The following is an 18,453-nucleotide window of genomic DNA, read 5'->3' on the forward strand; positions in this document are numbered from 1 at the left end:
AGTGTTCATATGGCAAATTAACAAAGTGATAAATTCATAAAGATTATGTATTTAACACAAAAATAGTATGTTAATTTATTTTCTGAGAATGGAGATGCTACATGTTGAAATATAAGGATGCAGATTTGACTAAATCCCATTCTTTCAAGACCCTGGCTGGGAAGGGGTCCTACAGAAAACAAATCTTTGCGATTTCAGTCAAATTTCAGTCCTGTTCTGGGGCTTGGTGACCAAGAAAGGAGAGCACTGTGAGTCTTGAATGATCAAGAATACCTGAAGGGGTGAGGGCTGGCAATGCGTGTGAAGGGCCAGGCATCCCACTCTCCATGCGGGGGTGGTGTGTGGACCATTTTACTCATTGCTGAACAAAGTACCTGATAACTGCAACTTAAAGGAGAAGAGCTTTATTTGGCCACAGCTTTAGAGGTTTCAGGCCACGCTCCTCTGGCCCCATGAAACATCATGGCCGAAGGCAGAGCAGAATGAAGCTGCTTAGTTCGTGGCAGCTGGGAAGCAGAGCACCAGGGAGGCATGCGTCTAGTGACTGACCCCCAGCTAGGCCCCACATTCCCACAGTACTCAACTCTGGATGAATCCACTGAGGAGTACGGCGTCCCCAAGACCCAGTCACTTTTCTGGGAGTCTTTTAATCCGTGTCAGAGGTAGACGTGGACTCCTCTGTTCACCTGAGTTACCATCCAGCCAAGCACTAGTCTGAATAATAGAAATGATAAGAAAAATGCTCAAGTCTTTCACTACTTAGGCTTAATTTTTTCTGGCAGGTCAAATATTTTCAGTTGGCTTTTGTGCTTTTGCCCCTTCCTTCTGGCCATTTAAGTATCACTTCAGACCTTCATCCGGGAAGTGAGAGGAGGCAGTGGTTCCCTGTTCACTGTCATAGCTCTGATTAAAGTTATATAGAATGAAGTATGTATCTAACCTCAAAGGTTTAGAATTCATACTGTGAATAGTTAGAGCCAATGGAAATAATTAACAGGTTTCCTAAAGATTTCCTACAGGTGAAATCTCCATGTAGATGGGGAAAAAAGCACTGGGCACACTGCCTTTTTTTAGAAGAGTAGGCTGTGGAGCCCAAGAAGACATTGCTTAACATCCTGTTGTGCGATTCTGAGTCATCTGTCTTCCCATCGAATACTCTTTCCATCAATTTCTGTTTCATTTTGAGCAGGGGGATGATAGTTTTATTATTAAGAGTTCCGAGGAATAAGCTAATTTTTTGCCACATTCCCAAGGAAACATTAACATGTACAAGAATTCCATAATACCCTCCTTTCCATGATTACTCTTTTAGTCTGTAAGCTAAGATGAAGTTCTGCAGTGTGTTCTCAACTTTCCTGGCAGGGAAAGAAAATCTTTTATAAGTAGGAAGGTTTTCATGTTTAGAACAAGCACATTTTTCCCTGCATGATTCTTCTGAATGCCTGGCTTTCTGTCTGCCGTCCAGCTGAAGGGGAATTTTCAGAGAGGCTAGCCACCAAATTTAAATCTGGCCCAATTTCACAAGACTTCGGATTCATCACTGAGTTGTTATGGCCTTGGAATGAACAGGAAGTGTACTTGTGTCTGGTATCCAGCAGGGTGTGGGTGGAAAAAGGAAAACAATCAGATTTTTTTTACCACAAAGAGTACACGGTGATAAATTTGATAAGGAAATCAAAGAATTTTCCTATGGTTCTTTGTGTCTTTTATACCATGGTACAAGAGTGTTGCACAAAGCATTTGGGTGAATAACTAGAAATATGTATTCAATTCTTAAGGCATTTGCCTTGTGTGTGATAAATATATATAAATATTATATATATGTATGTATATATCTGTATGTATATGTATATACCTTGGTTTATAAACTTAATTCCTCTCATGACTCTGGTTACAAGCTGAATTGGATGAGAACTGAATCAAATTTCCCCATAAGGTCAACAATGACCCTAACCATTGAATACGGTTTGATTCTCATCCACTTTGGTGTACAGCCAGAACTGTAGAAAGAATTAAGTTTGTGAACCGAGGTACCACTGCATATATGCAAAATCTCCAGGCTGCTTCCCAGATAGCGTGGTAGAACATATTCAAGACCAAGCAAAACAAACCTATCTGGCTTCATCCAACCCAAACCTGAGAATTGCAGGTGTTAACTATGGTTTTTGAGTGCTGGTTTTTGAGGTGCCCGTGACACATTTAATTTCATATTCATCCTAATCCTGCCTACTTTTCAAGGAATGGGTTAGGAGTAAAAGGGAAAAAGACAGAAAAAACTGGTTAGGATCCTGAAATATTTAAGAAATACTTATTATATAATCTTTATATAACGAGTAAGGGAAATATAGCTGGTTAAATATAGCTGGTTATGCTGGTAAGCTGGACCTCATGGAGAGGAGGAGTTCTTCCTAGAGAAACACAGGAGACCCCTTCCGCATGGTTTCACATCCCATAATTTCAGTTACCCATAGTTAATTACAGTCTGAATGTATCAAATAAATAAATTCCAGAATTAAACAATTCATAAGTTTTAAACATAGTTTATTATAGTGTATTATTATGATTGTTCTATTTTGTCATTAGTTATTGTTGTTCATCTGTGCCTAATTTAAAAAGTAAACTTTATCATAAGTATATATATATAAATACATAGTATTTATAGAGTTTGGTACTATCCACAGTTTCAGACATCTACTGGGGATCTGGGAATGTACCCCCTGAGGGTAAGGGGGGACAGATGTAGTACAGAAGGAAAATATTCTAATATGAATATTAATGGCTCTATTCATGCAGCCATTAAAGGCATCAAAAGATTTGGCAAGCAGGACTTCCCCTAACCCTGATCCCTGCCTCCTGCATTGGCTACTGAGGCCCACAGGTCAGGCAAAAGATTCAGTGTTCCATATTTTTAAGGAGAGTGACTGAGACTTGAGGGCAGCAACTCCACCAAAGCAAGCAGATGCTATAGAATTGCTACTGAACTAACAAGTACTAGGAGACCCTGCCCAGACTCCCTATGTGTCTGCAGGAAAAGCTGGAGTGAATTTCTCCTATTTTCTTGCAGTGAATTCCTCCTAGTTTCAAGCGTCAGAATATATAGTCAACTTGTGAAACCCCAGATGAATAAGCAAATGTTGGTGGTGGGGCGTGTGACCAAAGTGAGATCTTACATGCGAGAGGAGAAGCCTGCTGTCTTGCTCCAGCAGAATCAGAATGGGTTGGAAGGATATCTGGGAGTTCTCAGACTTGCCAGAGGAAGTGAGGGTATTAAAAAGGGATATAAAAGAAGTTAAGAAACTTGAGGGGCCAGGACTGCACACTGGGAGCAGTCACAGGAAGAATCTGGTGTCCTGGACGCTATGTCCGGCTATCCCTGGCTTCTCTTGATCCTGCTCTGGAGACAGCCAGGAGCTTCTCACTGGCTGAGGTTAGGCCTCTGTCTCAGGGCCCAGGTCTCTGTCGTTATTGGCTATGAGGGGTTCCCTGCTTTTTCCTGAGAGGAGGAATACCTAGCACTGGGAGGAGATCCAATACCAGGCTGCTGAAAAGGGACGTCAGTCTGCTCTAGTGTGCTCTGTAGGAGTGAAGCTCAGTACCAGGCCAGCCAAGCTTGGGCTCTTCTTGGAGCCCTCATCTGAGCAAGAACATTTGTTCAGTCATCCAGACGATTTTTTGGTGACAGCTTCCTGGGCTAACTACAATCTCAATGAGAGAATATGAAAATCTCTGTCCAAAGATGGGTGGGAGTGTGTGTCCTTCTTGCTTTGTTTTCTTTTAAGAATAATGTGTTTGAATGAGTAATGCTTCTTGGCTCGTTTGATGGAGCAGATGTTTGGGATCTTCTGCCATGGCAACCATATATCCAGAGAGGCATTTGCTTCACTCATGTGTCGCACTGCCATCAGTGGCCCTCGTCCTACATGTGTGGAGGAAAGCTATATATAATTTAAGATGTTTACAGAGCATCCATTTTTCTCCCTGGCTGGGAACCACTAAGTCCTTCCCTCAAGAGAATGAAGAGGTCTCTGATACTTGGGTAGAGGAAATTCCAGCTCACAGGGGCTGAACTATGGACAGTATGAAATTCTGGACTCCTAGCTTTGGTGCTCCTTCTCCTCTACCTGGCAGCCACTCAGCCACATGGGAAGGCACGGAGCCATCCTGGATGAATGAGGCTAGACAGAGGCAAACTGTCCCGTGTGGAAAGAACTGACTTGTTTTAAAGCTTCCCAGTGCCTATGGAGCCCAGGAAGCTCCTTCAAACCAGACCTGGCTCTCATCCCAGCCAGAGCTTTCCCTTCTTGGTCTAGGTTAGACCCCAGCACACAGCCTAGTTACCACAGGCCTGCTTTCACTTCCAAGTAAACCCACCCAGGCAAGCACTTGTGGGTCAGGGCTGTGTGTTCCCACTGTGTGGTCTCTGAAGCCTTCTGGGTTCAGTTAGTTCTCATCTTTTGGGCTTTTCCCCTTGCGTCCCCTCTTTGGAATCAGAAAAGCCGACATTCACATTGCAGGTACATCCTAACTGCATGACTCGGCAGTCAGATAAGTCCTTTAAGCCTCAGGTTCCCTGTCCATAACACACGAAAACTGCTTTCTGCTTCTTAGAGTTGAGAGGACCCAACCGTATCAACTTGCAGCTCCTAGAACAGTGGTGGTGAACCTATGGCACGCACACGCTTCTGTGTTATATATTTTTAAGACAAAAGATGTTAATAGCCCCCAACTCTAAATGAGTTTCCTGTCCTCATCATGATTATCATTATGTTTGTTTGCTTGTTTTACATAACCCATTTCAAAACTCAAATATGCTTTGGCTGAATCAGGTGTGGCATACCTGGAACTTCCCCAGTTCCCTTGGTCCCGAAGGAAGCCACTGCTATGAAAGTTGTATTTCAGTGAAAGTTGGAGCAATCCATCAAATTCTTCTGCTAGACACTAAATATACCTCTATTAAGTATGAACCAATGAAATTTTTATCCTCAAGATTTCCACAGCACCGAACAGGTAAACACACACACACACACACACACACACGGACACACATGGACACACACGGACACACATGCACACACACAGCCTTGCATCATAGTATGATGATGCGTTCAAAATGCCTGTGCTGAACAGGTCAAATAGCTTCATGGGTGGAGTGACCCCCAAATGAGTCCTGAAGGCACTGTCTGGGTGGGCAAGGAAAGGAAGGTCAGATACTCCAGAGGGTGTCAGGTGGTGTCTTGGGTTGGATTCTCAAAAGCACATCCTGAGATGAAAGTGCGTGCAGGGGTGGTGTATTAGGAAGGTATGCCTGTGAGCCCCGGAAAGAGGCAGGATGGGGCCAGGATAGAAAAAGGATGAGGGAGCTTGAGTGAGATTTCAGGGGACATCTTCACCACGGCTTGACCCTGTGGAGAAATCTGGAGCACAAATAGCACCGGCGTTTGTTGTTGCAACAAGCAAGGGAGCTGGCTGGCCCTTCACGCTTCTGTACCTGTGGCTCACTGACAAGGAGCTGCCCTTCAGGTCTGAAACTCCAGGGCACGTCCGCTTTCCTGCGTGCATGCTGGGGGAGAGAGCGGCTAGCAGGGAAAGCATACAAAGGCTGGGGTTGGATGAACTGCCCCACAGAGGGGAGCCAGGAGGATCTGGGCAGAGAACCAGTCTTTGCTACATATGGATCTATTCTCTGTTTATATCTTGGATTTTCTGCTCTGTGTCTTAGTAGGCTGAATGATTTGGCTGCTTTAAACGTGTTGGTAGCTGCTCAGTTCTTGTGATGTAATTATTTCTGTCACTCTCATAACACCTCTAAGGACTAAGGATTATTACTTCCATTTTCTATTGAAAAAACTGGGGCTCTTGGAGGTGAAGGGACACACCTGAAGTCCTTCATCTCATCAGTGGGAGAACTGAGCCTGACTGCCCAGTTTGCCAGTTTGTGAGCCCTGAGTCTTCTTTAATACTTTGTTTCTGTGACCTGTGCTATCCTGTTGCCCTGGAGCCTCATCCTGAGCAGGCAGCAGGAATCGTAGAGTGATGCACAGCTGACCCTCTGTCTTAGAGGTGACCCTTAGCTCCAGTGCTCCCAGAGCACATTGTTTTCAGACACATTGTTTTCAGCACATTGGTCTGTTGACTGTGGAATTCTTCCCCCTTATGGCCTGACTGCACGGATACACAGTCAAGAGAATTTACACTCGCCCTCTACTGTTTGAGGTAAATGAGCTGTTGTCCAGGGTAAATGTCAAACCCCTTCTCCCTTTGAAGAGAGATTGTATCACCAGAGATAACAGATACAAAACCTCTTAGCAAAGAGCTTGGTACATAGTAAGGGTTCTACAGATGTGGCCCATTGTTCATAGCAAATGACTTCGCAGCACCCCATCTCTCCTCTCTGCAATTCTAACTGAGCAAGGGACTTCTGAAACCCAGCACCTCAGGGACATTTGACATCTCTGTTTATCACAGCACAGACTTACAGTGTCCATCTTGCCAAATGCATAGTTTATTTTCTGTTCCTTTGTATCATCTCTGCAAGTCTCTCTGTGCTTGCTGAGCTGCTGAAAGCGCATTTCTCCCAGCCTCGACAGCCCTTTCTCACTCCCGCTTCATCCAGGACCCCCACCGTCTGTTAGATGTGATTAGAAGCAGGTGAAATTGTCATTTTTATGTCCCAGATATTCTTCACTCTCTACTTTTTAAATTTATATAATTCCTACTTTCTGTTGAGACAGGTGTGTGATGTACACTCCCGAGAGCGTCTTGCCATTTTAGCAATGACCGTCAACCTGAGACTGGGCTTGAAACTCCTTTCTGGGAATGCTGCCTGGCCTGTGCCTCCCATCCCTGGAGGCCTCCATCCAGTCTACCCACACTGTGGTCATGTTTTCAGGTTTTATAGAAACCTGGGCATTTCCAGTATTGCATTAAGCATATTTGCAGTGGCCAAAAGATAAAAGTTTCCAGAAACACAGAAGCAAATCGGCTGCTGTGGTTTAGGTTTAGGAGCCTCAGGCTGGAAGTTGGCTCCCGGTCATTCCTCTGTACCTGCTTGCCAACCTCGGGTACGTTAAACTTACAGCAGGCAGGGTGCCCAGAGTTTGGCCTCCTCAAAGCCTTTGTTAAGACAAAGCCTCATGCTGTGCATTTTCTTCTATTTGATTTGTAGGCATCCAGCCCATAAGCCCTCCGGCTCGAGTCCATAGGCATGCCATATTCCATCCCTTGGCTGGTCAGTTTCTTCTCTCTCATCTTCATACCCCTATAGCTGCTTCTCTAAAGCCAACAGACATCTTCTCATCTTCAGTCTTTCTCCTCCTTTCATTCCACCTCCTTCCTTATTTGAGGCATAAATCTATCCTGGGGAAACAATTCCTCTGCAACCCTCTCTGTGGAACTGTTTGTCCCTTATACCTCCAAGTGCAGTTCTTCTTTCTAATCTGTATTGTTTCTGCACACAGAGTGCTCTTTACAAAATGCAAATCATGTCATTCTTGTGCTCTAAAACCCTTCATCAGCTTCCCATTCTGGTTAAGATAAAATATTCTTTTGTTGTTGTTGACGAGTTCTCATTATACTACCCAGGCTAACCTCAGGTGCTTGTACTCAAGCGATCCTCCTAGCTCAGCTTCCTCAGTGGCTGGGACTACAGGCATGCATCACTATACCAAATTAAGTATATAGTTCTTTATTTTTTTTTAATTTTTGTTGTGGTGGTGGGAATCAAACCTAGGACCTTGTGCATCTCAGGTAGGTGTTCCACCACTGAACTATACCTTCAGCCTTAGCATAATATTCTGAATTGCAGCTTTTCTTATCCCATCAGCCTCATCTAAACTGCTTCCTATGGCTTCTTGCTTGTTCTGTTCATTCCAGCCCACTAGCTGATGGCAGTGTCTCACCTCTGCCCAAGTGGCTTTGCACATGCTGTTCCTTCTCCTTAAGATGATCTTTCCTCTCTGCCTAGGTAATTTCTGCTTCTCCTTTACCATTTAGCTCAGGAAGCTCCTCAGGGAACTCCTCAATTACAGTGTCACATGTGTGTTTCACGGAACTCCGTGAGGGCAGAGACGGGCTGTGTTCCTCAGTGGTGAGTCTCGGCAGTGTCTGCACATAGCAGGTGCTACACACACATCTGTTGGATGGATGGACAAACAGGGTGGATGGATGAACTGATGGATGAGCTAATGGACAGACATTTGGAAAGGTGGACAGACAGATTGATGGCTAAGACTCCCCCAGTGGAAATAACACTTATACATATATGTTGAGGTAGAGAGGGAAAAAATCATACTCAGAGACTCTAGCTTCAAATCCCACCACGTCTTTTGTTGCAGGCTGGATCATATTCATACATCATCTGGTATCACAGAAAGGCTATTGAATTTATTAATTTTCACATTCCTGAGTCATGTGACAAATTACTGTATTTGTTCAGAAGACAAGAAGATACGCAGTCCAGCCCTAGTTCTATAGGAATGTGCAGTTTCCTGGAACTCAGACAGAGTGAGAAAGCCTTAAAAACTGGGACCAGGATGTATTTAGCTGTGGTTGTGAAACTGTTTGTGGAGCCCTGGCCTCCCCGGAGTTGGGTCAAGGTGTAGAGGCTGATGCAGGAGGACAGTGGGTTGGGGAAGGGTTTAGCAGCTGGGCGTGGCAGTCCACCTTCTTTACAACTAGAGAGTTGCTAGCTTTTCTGCTTTGTACATTGTGCTTCTATAGTATATTTTACTCTGCTAGAAGAGGTTGAAAATTGCTATGTTTCAGAGTCAGAGAATTATTTATTCTGCTGCAAGGAGGGGATTAGGGCAGTCTTCTTCAAGAGGGGAGATGTTCAAGAAAAGCCTCAATTTTTTTTTACTTTAGCCAGGGTTGGTGGCACAGGCCTGTAATCCCAGCACTCAGGGGGCTGAGGCAGAAAGAGTTTAAGCCCAGTCTGGGCTATATAGTGAGTTCAAGGGACCACATAACTAACACTATCTCAGAGAGAAAAAAAAAAAAAAAAACAAGTCTCAAGTAATTCCTATTTACTTTTAAAATTTCTTACTATTTTCCTGAAACTCTTCTATATACTAAATGGATATTTCTGATTTTAAATGTAGTGTTATAATGTGTCATTTCCCCTGCATTATTACCATGTTTTGAGCAGTGTTAACACTTGGAAACCAAGCAAACCGATGATAGAGCCCTTTGGTTGGCATGCTGGCACACACCCCGACTGCTTCCTCCTCAAGCGGTCCCTGGACAAGCAGCAGCAGGGTGGACTTATTTGATGTGTAAAAGCTCAGGCCTCTTGTCACTGATTCAGAAACTACATTTTAACAAGATTCCTCACGTGATTCTTATACCCAATAAGCCTTACGAAGCACTGGTTTAGCAGAACTGTCAAACTCTAGAGGGCTCAGGTTCTGTGATGTTATATGCTACCTTGTAGAAGCCTGAGAACCGATAAATGACTCTTACCAGTAAAGATCAAATCCATTTTTGACTTAGCAAGAATATAATCCCAACGGGTATACAGTTTATCACTCTGCAGGTATCAGCCAATTTTGTGTCTGATTTAGTAATCTGATTCCAACGTTTTTCTGTCAGTGACTACACAGTTTTTCAGATTCTTCTTTGAACTAGCTTTGCCATCCTGCTGATTCCCTAAATAATGAATTATACATCTTTAGTGTACATTCAGTATATATTTATATGGGCCATATTTTCAACATGTTGACACATTGATGGCCAACCTTTTTGTCACCATTTTTCACTTTGTGAGCAACTAATTTATCTATGCCCTATTATTAGACATTTAAATTACTTCTGATTTTGTACAACATAAATAATCCTGCCATCAGCATCTTTGGGTATAAAACTTTTTTTCTCCCTTCTATTATGATTTTTTCTGCCTTTGATTATGTTTTCAAGTACAAATTAATGGGTCAATGGTATGAACAGTTTTAAGATGAGCAGTAAAAGAACCTGTCAAATGGGCCAAGACGAAAGTGCACCCCAAGTGGCAGAAGCAGCCTGCAGAGAGGCAGGGACCCCAGCAGAGATGTGCCTCCTGGCTGGAATGTGAGTACGTGGCCTGGCATAGACTGGAAAGGAGAGAAAGAGGCCGTGCTGTAAGAGGACAAGTATCCTGAGTTACATGGTCCATGTAAAAGGAAGCCAGTGACAGAGCAAGTTGAGAGAAGTGACTGATGAGACTTTGTATTAGAAAGGCAACAGCAGGAGGCTCTCAAGGGCTCTTCAAGTAGTGCGCTTTGAGCAAAGATTAGGCCTGAACTGGGGCTACAACGGGATAAAAACCAGAAAAACGGGTGGAGAGATGTTTAGAGAGGCACAGATGCTCGACTAGGGTCACCCAGCTCAGTAGTAGTGGGGACAAACCTGATTGGGTCTCTTGACCTTCCATTCTATTTGTGCTACTTGCTATGCTTCCTTTGTTTTTAACCTAAGATATGACTTCTCAGAACTTTAAAAGACTCAGACGATGTTACTCGAGTTATGATGTGAGAGACTGGGCTCTAACAAAACAGCACGCCTCCAAAGGATGAGCGACATCACTAAAAAATAATAAAAAATGAAGCACACATTCCAGGCAAGTGACAGTGGAATTTGCCAGACTGAAGTGCAGCAGCTACTCTGTATCTACACAGCCAGAACTCCAACATGGCTTTGCCTGCATACAGATCTCAGGGTCCCTGAAAAGCCATCTGCGTTAGCGAAGAGGCTAGACTTTACAACTGTGTAATGCCCACTGAGCTCTCAGCCTGGCTCAGCGGTTCACTGTCGGTTCAACCAGACTCTACACCATTTCATGGAACCATCGTGTGTTCTCTGCCAGACCCGCAATTCACAAAGGAAGAAGCAGAAAGTAGAGGTCCGGCTACACCGGGTCCCACGAGGACTGGCTTCAGCTGGCTTTTCTCTCATGGTTTTAGTGCCTCCACATTCATTTGGACAAGGCAACATGAGAAATGCTGCGTGTGGAAGGGGTTATTTGATCCACAGCAAGAACCTAAAGATATTAATCTGTCTACCTTTAACAACAGGAATCACTAATCTGAACCACGTAGAAAGTAGTGGTTTAGGAGAACAGATTTTAGAGTTCATTTCTGTCCTCCCCTCTCCCATCTCTGCCTCCACCTACAGATGTTCATCCCTCAAAGATACCTTTCGTCCTAAAATCACTTTATAATATCCCCAGACTGGGAATAACCCCAGTGCCCATCAACAGTAGTGTGGATTAAAAAAAAAAAAATGTTATACTCACAGAGTGGACTACGATATAGCAGTGAGAACTGACATGCTACCAGAAATCTTCCAAACATAATAACATAAAGAGAAAGTACCATACACAGAAGTCTCACAGGATCCATTTGTACCAAGTACAAAAGCAGGTGATGCTAGCCCAGGCTGTTAGAAGTCAGGGTAATGGTCACCCCCGGTGGAGTTGTGCCTGGAAGAGAGGGTGAAGGGAGCTTCTGTGGAGTTGGTCACATCCTGTTTCTTGATCTGGGTGCTTGTTACGCAGATTCCCATCCCCAACCTACAATTTTTTTTGTATATTTGCTGTACATGATGTTTATATTCATTTTAGGGAGTAGGTACATGTACTTAACATATACTGATTCTTTTTATTCACCTTTGCCTCTCTACCTTCCTTTCGCCTCCCTCTCTGGATCCCCTTCCATTATTATTAGTATTGTTATTAGTATTATTATTTTAGTTCGTGTTTGTGACACGCCGTAATGTAGTTGGTGCATGTATATTACACATCAGATTGTTTTAAGGTGCTGGGGCACGGGGCCTGGGGAGGGCTTAGGGGCAGGCTGTGTGAGATGGAATGGCGCAGGTCACGGGGAAAAGGACTTGAGAAGCTTGGTTAAGCACCCATTGTCTGTCCTTCCAAGGCTGAGCCCCTCTGGGCTTCCTCACTCTCCTCCAGCTTGCTCCACACCGGGTTTAGAGGGTAATAGAGTTGTTTCTCATATCTCCTGGTCCATTCCAGAATCCTCCACACCTCACCCCTGCAGACAGACCATGTGGAGACCCCAGAAGACGCTGACTGGGGCTGCTGGCCCCAGAGTCTCCTGCTTGCTTGTCATCCCAGCAAAAGTTATTAAGCATTAAGGATGGTTGCATGTGCTACAGGGTGACACATACTGAGACAAGAAGGGGTTATCAGGAAATGCACCAAAACTGAAAACTCACATGAGAGGTCAGCTCAAGTGGAGAACTCCAGTCTGCAGAGGAGTTCATACTCAGAAAACAGTGGGAAGAATCTAAACAACTACTGGCTGATGAAGTCAGAGCCAGAGAGCCAACTAGGGGAAGGTATAGATGTGAAATTCAGCACTGAGGATCTCAAAGCTCAGTTTAAGCAGATAGCATGCCAGGATGGTGTTCAAAATTACCAGGCTCAGAACTTCCTTAGTGCAGTGGTGCTGGAGGATGATGCCTTCTTCTACCAAGCAACTGCAAAGAGCCCTTCATCTTGGGGCTTATGAAGACTGTAAAGGAACCTTACTCAGACCACATCCCCATTACGACCCACCCTGCAAAGGGGACAACCCCAAATGGTTCATGGTGGATGTACAGTTTGTTTGGATAATGTAGCATTTCATCCCTTTGGCTGAGCTTGAAACCTATCACGAAGCTCATAAAGCTCCTGGTGGTCCCTTAAAAATGGCTCTTTGCTCTCCAGAGACTCTCAATTCAGTCCCTTACACAAGAAGAATTTGATTGTATTTTGAACCTTGTTGTAGTCAGGATTTGCAAGGGAATAGATTTAATTCAGGACACATAATTTATAGGATTATTTTATAATATTCACCCAACCAATCAAATGCAGAAGAGTGCAAGTGATCTGTCCACACACTAGAGACCCAAAGAATCCAGCGGAGGGCCTGATCCCATGGAAGTATCTTGTGCAATATCTCATGCAAGTCTGTGTCAGAGATCTGCACTGGGAAGGCCCAAAGGTCAGTGGTGGGAGCTAGAAAGTCTGCACCAGCGGGATGAAGGATCTGTGCCGGCAGCTGAGGGATCTGCACTGGAGCCAGGAAGCAATGCTCAAGATAAGTACCAGAGCTTCTCAAAGAGAACTGCTGCAGTTCTCTTTCTTGTTTCTTTCCTCAGCGACAGTGAGGATCCAACCTCCTCCAATGATGAGAACAGCTGAGTTTTTCTCAGGAGAACTAGCATGACAAGCTTCTGCAAGAGAATCAACAGCACACCATCTCCCCTCTAGTTCTTCTTTTATGCTGCTGGCCACAATCCGCAGGTGGGCCATCCACACCCAGCACCACGCAGATTCAGTTCAGCTGTGTGTGACAAGTTTGCCGTTAGTGAATCTACCACAAGCCTGGGAAAAAGGCACCAAGTTAGCGGAGGCACTGTTGCTGGAATGGACAAGCCATTACGCCAAAGAAGGAAAGCTGTTATAAGACAAAGAAGCCATGAGAAGCCTTGCTTGTAGTGTCACCTGGGACTGTGCACATAGGTAGTTTTGTGTACTTTTTTCAATAAAAGATTTAAAATTTTAAAAAATCATTTAAATTTCCTTTTCCCTCTCTCCCAACCCTTGGTCTCTTGGTCCCCTTCCCACATGCCTAAGACCTACCTCCTTGTTTCTTTTTATGAGCCTTTTACTTTGCTGTTTGCTTTCTTTTTACTTTGGATTACTCAAATGAGAGAAACTATAGGGCATTGAAGCTATGTGTCCAATTTATTTCACTTGACATGTTTCCAGGGTGCATCCATTTTTCTATAAATGTCTTGAATTTATCCTTCTTCATAGCCAAGTGGTATTCCATTATATATAGACCACATTTTCTTTACCCATCTCTCTGTTGATGAACATATAGGTTGCTTCAAAGATTTAGCTATTATGGATTGTGCTGCTATAAACATTGATATGCATGTGTTGCTGTAGTATGGCTTGTTTGTTTATTTTTTCAGATAAGGTCTCGCTATGTAGTTTAAGCTGAGCTTGAACTCAATATGTAGTTTAGACTGGCCTCAAACTTGTGTTGATCCTCCTGTCTCATTCTCCCAAGTGCTGGAATTACAGACATGCACTACCATCCCAGCTGATGTCTTTAACTCTTTTGGAAAGACACCTAGAATGGGACTAGCTGGATTGAATGGAATTTCTATTTGTAGTTTTTAAAGAAATATCAATAGTGATTTTCATAATAGTTATACTAGTTTACATTTCCACCAACAATGTAGAAGAGGTTATTTTTCACTACAACCATACCAACAATTATTATTCGATTTTTTGATGATAGCTCTCCTTTCAAAGTTGCTGTAATTTGCATTTCTGTAACAGCCAATGAAGTTGAACATTTTTTTCATGTATTTATTTGCTATTTGTATTTTTTCTTCTGAGAAATGTCTATTCATTTCAGTTGCTTAATTTTGATTGTGTCTTTTATTGGGGGGGTTACTTTTTTACTTCTTTGTGTGTTATAGATATTAGTTTTCTGTTCAAAGAATAGGTGAAAAAAATTTTCCATTCTGTAGGTTGTTTGTTCACTCTGTTGTTTGTTTCCTTTGCTGTGAAGAAGCTTTTTAATTTTATACCGTCCCATTTGTTGATGCTTGCTGTTATTTCATGCACAATTATGGTTCTGTTCAGAAAGTCTTTGCCTACACATATGAATTCAAGAGTTTTGCCTGTTTTATCTTCGAGTAGGTTAGTCTTTGTTTTAATATTTAGATCTTTGATCCATTTTTATTTTAGTACGTGGGAGATATGGGTCTAGCTTCAATCCTCTTCCAAATGGAGAGCAAGTTTTCCCAGCACCACTTGCTAAAGAGGCTATCTTTTCTCCAGTGAATGTTTTTGGCTTCTTTGTTGAAGATGAAACAGCTGAATGTGTCTGAGGTTCTTTCTTATGCAAATATCTTTAACATTTAGTATGTGAAAATTCAATGAGCTGTACACTTAGGGTATGGACAGAAACTTTCCTCTATATGTATTAGACTTCAAGAAATAAGTTTTAAAAACTAAAATGTAACAAACCATTCACAACTTTAAAAAGTACTCCCATCAATGATCATGATGCTAACAGGAACACACCTCTTTTGTCGGGGTGGGGTCTGTGCCTGCGGTGCTGTGGGCAGGACTCTATATTCATTATACCCATTAATCCCCTGGGAGGTACTGTTCTGTTCTTGTCTCACAGATAAGAAAACAGACTCAGAGAAGTAAATTTCCTTGTCCAAGGTCACATACCTAATGAGTTTATCCTACACAGCAGCTCCATTTCTAGTCCCAGAAATATCTACTGTGTTTTGAAAGCAATTTTCTCTCATTTGTCCCAAATAAGTAGTTTCTAAGCCGGGTGTGGTGGCGCAGGCCTGTAATCCCAAGAGGCTGAGGCAGGAGGATTGTTGTGAATTCAGTATCAGCCTGGGCTACGAAGTGAGTTCAAGACCAGCCTGGGCTACGAAGTGAGTTCAAGGCCAGCCTGAATTGCATAGTGAGACCCTGTCTCAAAAATACAAAAAAAAAAAAAAAAGTAGTTTCTGGTGTGCACAGTTTCCCGTGACATAAAGCTCTAGGTCTGGGATCCGCACATGAAATTGTGGTATCTTGTCTGTCTCGTTGATGTCTGTTCACACCACCCCACAGCCTGTGTCACACGCACTCTGCAGTGCCAGCTCTGGGAATTGATCAAGAAGATAGAGATGGGCACATTTTCCCCCCTTGTCACCAGGGAAGTGACCATAAATAATCCATTTAATCAACAGATAGTCTATAATGAAGACTATCAGCCTGATGCTCTGGTTAGTGTGTCTTAGTTGTTTTTAGTTCTTTTTTCATCCTCTCCCCCTGTCTTCCTCCATCTCTTGGCCCCTTTCCCTTTTGCAAAAGATCCATTTCCTATTATCTATCTTCTATTTTGCTCTTTATATTTTGAATTTCTCATGTAAAAGGAGCCACGTGATATTTAAACTTCTGTGTCTGATTTATTTTACTTAACATTATGGTCACACGATGTATCCATTTTCCTACAAATGACTCGGGTTTACCTTCTGTACGGCAGAGTATGATATTTTAGGATACTTTAATCAGGGTTGTTGTCATTACCAGCCTTTCCAGACCTGGGGCTTGGGTTTCATGTTTTCACTTTTGCATCGCCTCCTAGGTGGTCTTCGAGGCCTTGCACAATCTGGAGCCCCGCGGCTATGTTGTGGGATGGATCATCGCCATAAGTTTGCTGGTGGGAATCCTCATCTTCCTGCTGCTAGCAGTGCTGCTGTGGAAGGTGAGTGTCGCAGTCACAGGTCTTCATAGAATTTCCGCCATAGATGTCCATCTCTCCTGCCTCCTAGAGTGGGAGCACTTGGAAGAGCTTCTTGTCGGAGCTTCCTTCACAGTGCAGGTACAAGGAAGGTCATTGTCCCCTCCACGCAAGGAATGGAGTCTTGGCTCTTGTTGAAGCCATTCACCGCCTGAGGATTTGGGCTACTTTACAAAGTGTGAGAACAAAAGTCTTAGTCTCTTCTTCTCTTACTTAACACTAAGAAGTCACACCAGTCCTGATGTAGGGTGTTGGGAACTTAACTTCAAAATAAACTGGAGGGTGGATAACATCTTCAGTAAGTGGTTTACCATTTATTTGAATAAACAGTAAGAAAGATACCTCCAGAGTAATTCTTTCTTCTTTCCCTTCATGGGAATAGGAGCAATTTCTGCCCCAAAGACTGAGCAGCAGGGATGGCTACAGATAGAGCAGTACCTGAGGAGGTTCAGCATAAGCTCTCCCAGTCCCATGTGGGTCACTCTGGCTGACCCATCATGGGTGTAGAATTGCCCTGACCCCATTACCAAGGCATGCCTATTCATTCTTTTGTCTTGCCTCAAGTATCATTCTGTCAAGGACAGAGGGTGTCTTCACCCAGTCTTTTTTGCCTTGTGCTCCCCAACCTCGGATGTCCTTTTGCTTCAGACCCTTTATTTTCACATATATTGGTCTGAGAGTTATTGTATGATGAAGGTCTGTCTCTTCCACTGGGCAGTAATGGTTCAGGTGAGTAGGGTGCTTGCCTAGCCTTGTTTCCACTTTGTCCCCAGCTCCAAAACAACACCAGGGACATTGCTGAGACTTTCTAACACCAAAGCCCACATTTCTCCAGTGTTTACAACTCATATGCAAATAAAAATAACCTCTGGGGTTATTGTGGATAGATATCTTAAACTCAAATATTTAACTTCTTTGGAATTACCAAATAATATGCATGTATTGATCAAACATAATGTATTAATAAAGGAAAAAGTTGTAAAACACCCAAATGTTTACATACCAGAAATAGCAATGATGTGTGTTGCAGCGTCTCCTTTTTGGCCTTTTATCTGATATATAGAAATAAACCAGGCATTTAGGACCTACTTATTTTTTGAATAGTGTATTAGTTAAATTTCCCAGTAGTATATGCAATACATTTTAGATGAAATACCTCTAAATTTAAAGCAGTGAGGCCAGGCGTGGTGGTGCATGCCTGTAATCCCAGCACTCAGGAGGCTGAGGCAGGAGGGTCATTGTGAGTTCAAGACCAACCTGGGCTACAAAGTGAACTCAAGACCAGCCTGAACTGCATAGGGAGACCCTGCCTCAAAAAAAAGGGCCAAAAAAAAAAAAAATCTATAGCAGTGAGTTCAGTTTTTAATCTGGAAGAAAAAGTATAATAAAAACATTTCATAGGAAGAAATCTAGAGACATGTAGTAATAATGTGTTTACTGTATTTTTCTTAGATTAACAATTGAATCCATTGCTTAAATTTAGAGCTACTTTGCCTGAAAAGTTGTCTGCAATTTGAAGAAATATATATTGAGTATGTTACTTGAAAATAAGTTTACTTATATTCCTCTGATTTTCGGACATCATATCTGCCAGTTTGTAAACCTTTGTTCCCTGAACACAATACCATGAGCATCTTTCCACCCTACATCTATTTCAAGCTGATCGTTCAGCTGCAGCGTATCTGCTGTTTCTTTTCACAATGCCCTGTTGTTGGAATGTAGGTCATTCCTGGTTGCACACTTCTTATGACAATGCCACAATGAATAACCTTGGAACCAAATATTTTTACAAATCTTTCATTGTGTCCTTAGAATGAAGCCCTAGGACTGGAGTCACCAAATCATTTATTTCATATTGCAAATTGCCCTCTAGAAGGATCATACCAATTCACCCTCCCACTAACCGCATAAAAACGTGTTCATTTTCCTGTGTAATTGCCAACAGTGAATGTCATCTTCTTTTAAATCTGCCAATCTGTTGTTTATTTATACTGTATTGTCAGATAGATTATTCTCTCTTTCCTCCTATTCCAACTCCTTCCTGCTTAGAGGGCCTCTGGTCTATGAGTGGAGAACAAAGCCTGCTCAGTCTTCGGAATCTGAAAAGACAGGCTTTTTGCTGAGCAATGAGGGCTTTGAGAGG

At 42.9% G+C, this 18,453-nt stretch overlaps 1 protein-coding gene and 1 pseudogene across 1 annotated transcript in view; both read left to right on the plus strand.

Annotated features, from left to right (window-relative positions):
* Itga9 (integrin, alpha 9) overlaps positions 1-18,453 on the plus strand; it is a gene marked incomplete at its 5' end in the record, with an annotated part of 332,049 nt that overhangs the window by 299,663 nt on the left and 13,933 nt on the right. Inside the window, 1 exon segment of the mRNA XM_013513777.1 lies at positions 16,155-16,274. Within this exon segment, the coding sequence (XP_013369231.1) occupies positions 16,155-16,274 (120 nt within the window).
* On the plus strand, positions 532-13,143 carry LOC102024807 (annotated as a pseudogene).

This window comes from Chinchilla lanigera, unplaced genomic scaffold (genome assembly GCF_000276665.1).
Source record: "Chinchilla lanigera isolate Chin_1 unplaced genomic scaffold, ChiLan1.0 scaffold00020, whole genome shotgun sequence".
NCBI classification, from domain to species: domain Eukaryota; kingdom Metazoa; phylum Chordata; class Mammalia; order Rodentia; family Chinchillidae; genus Chinchilla; species Chinchilla lanigera.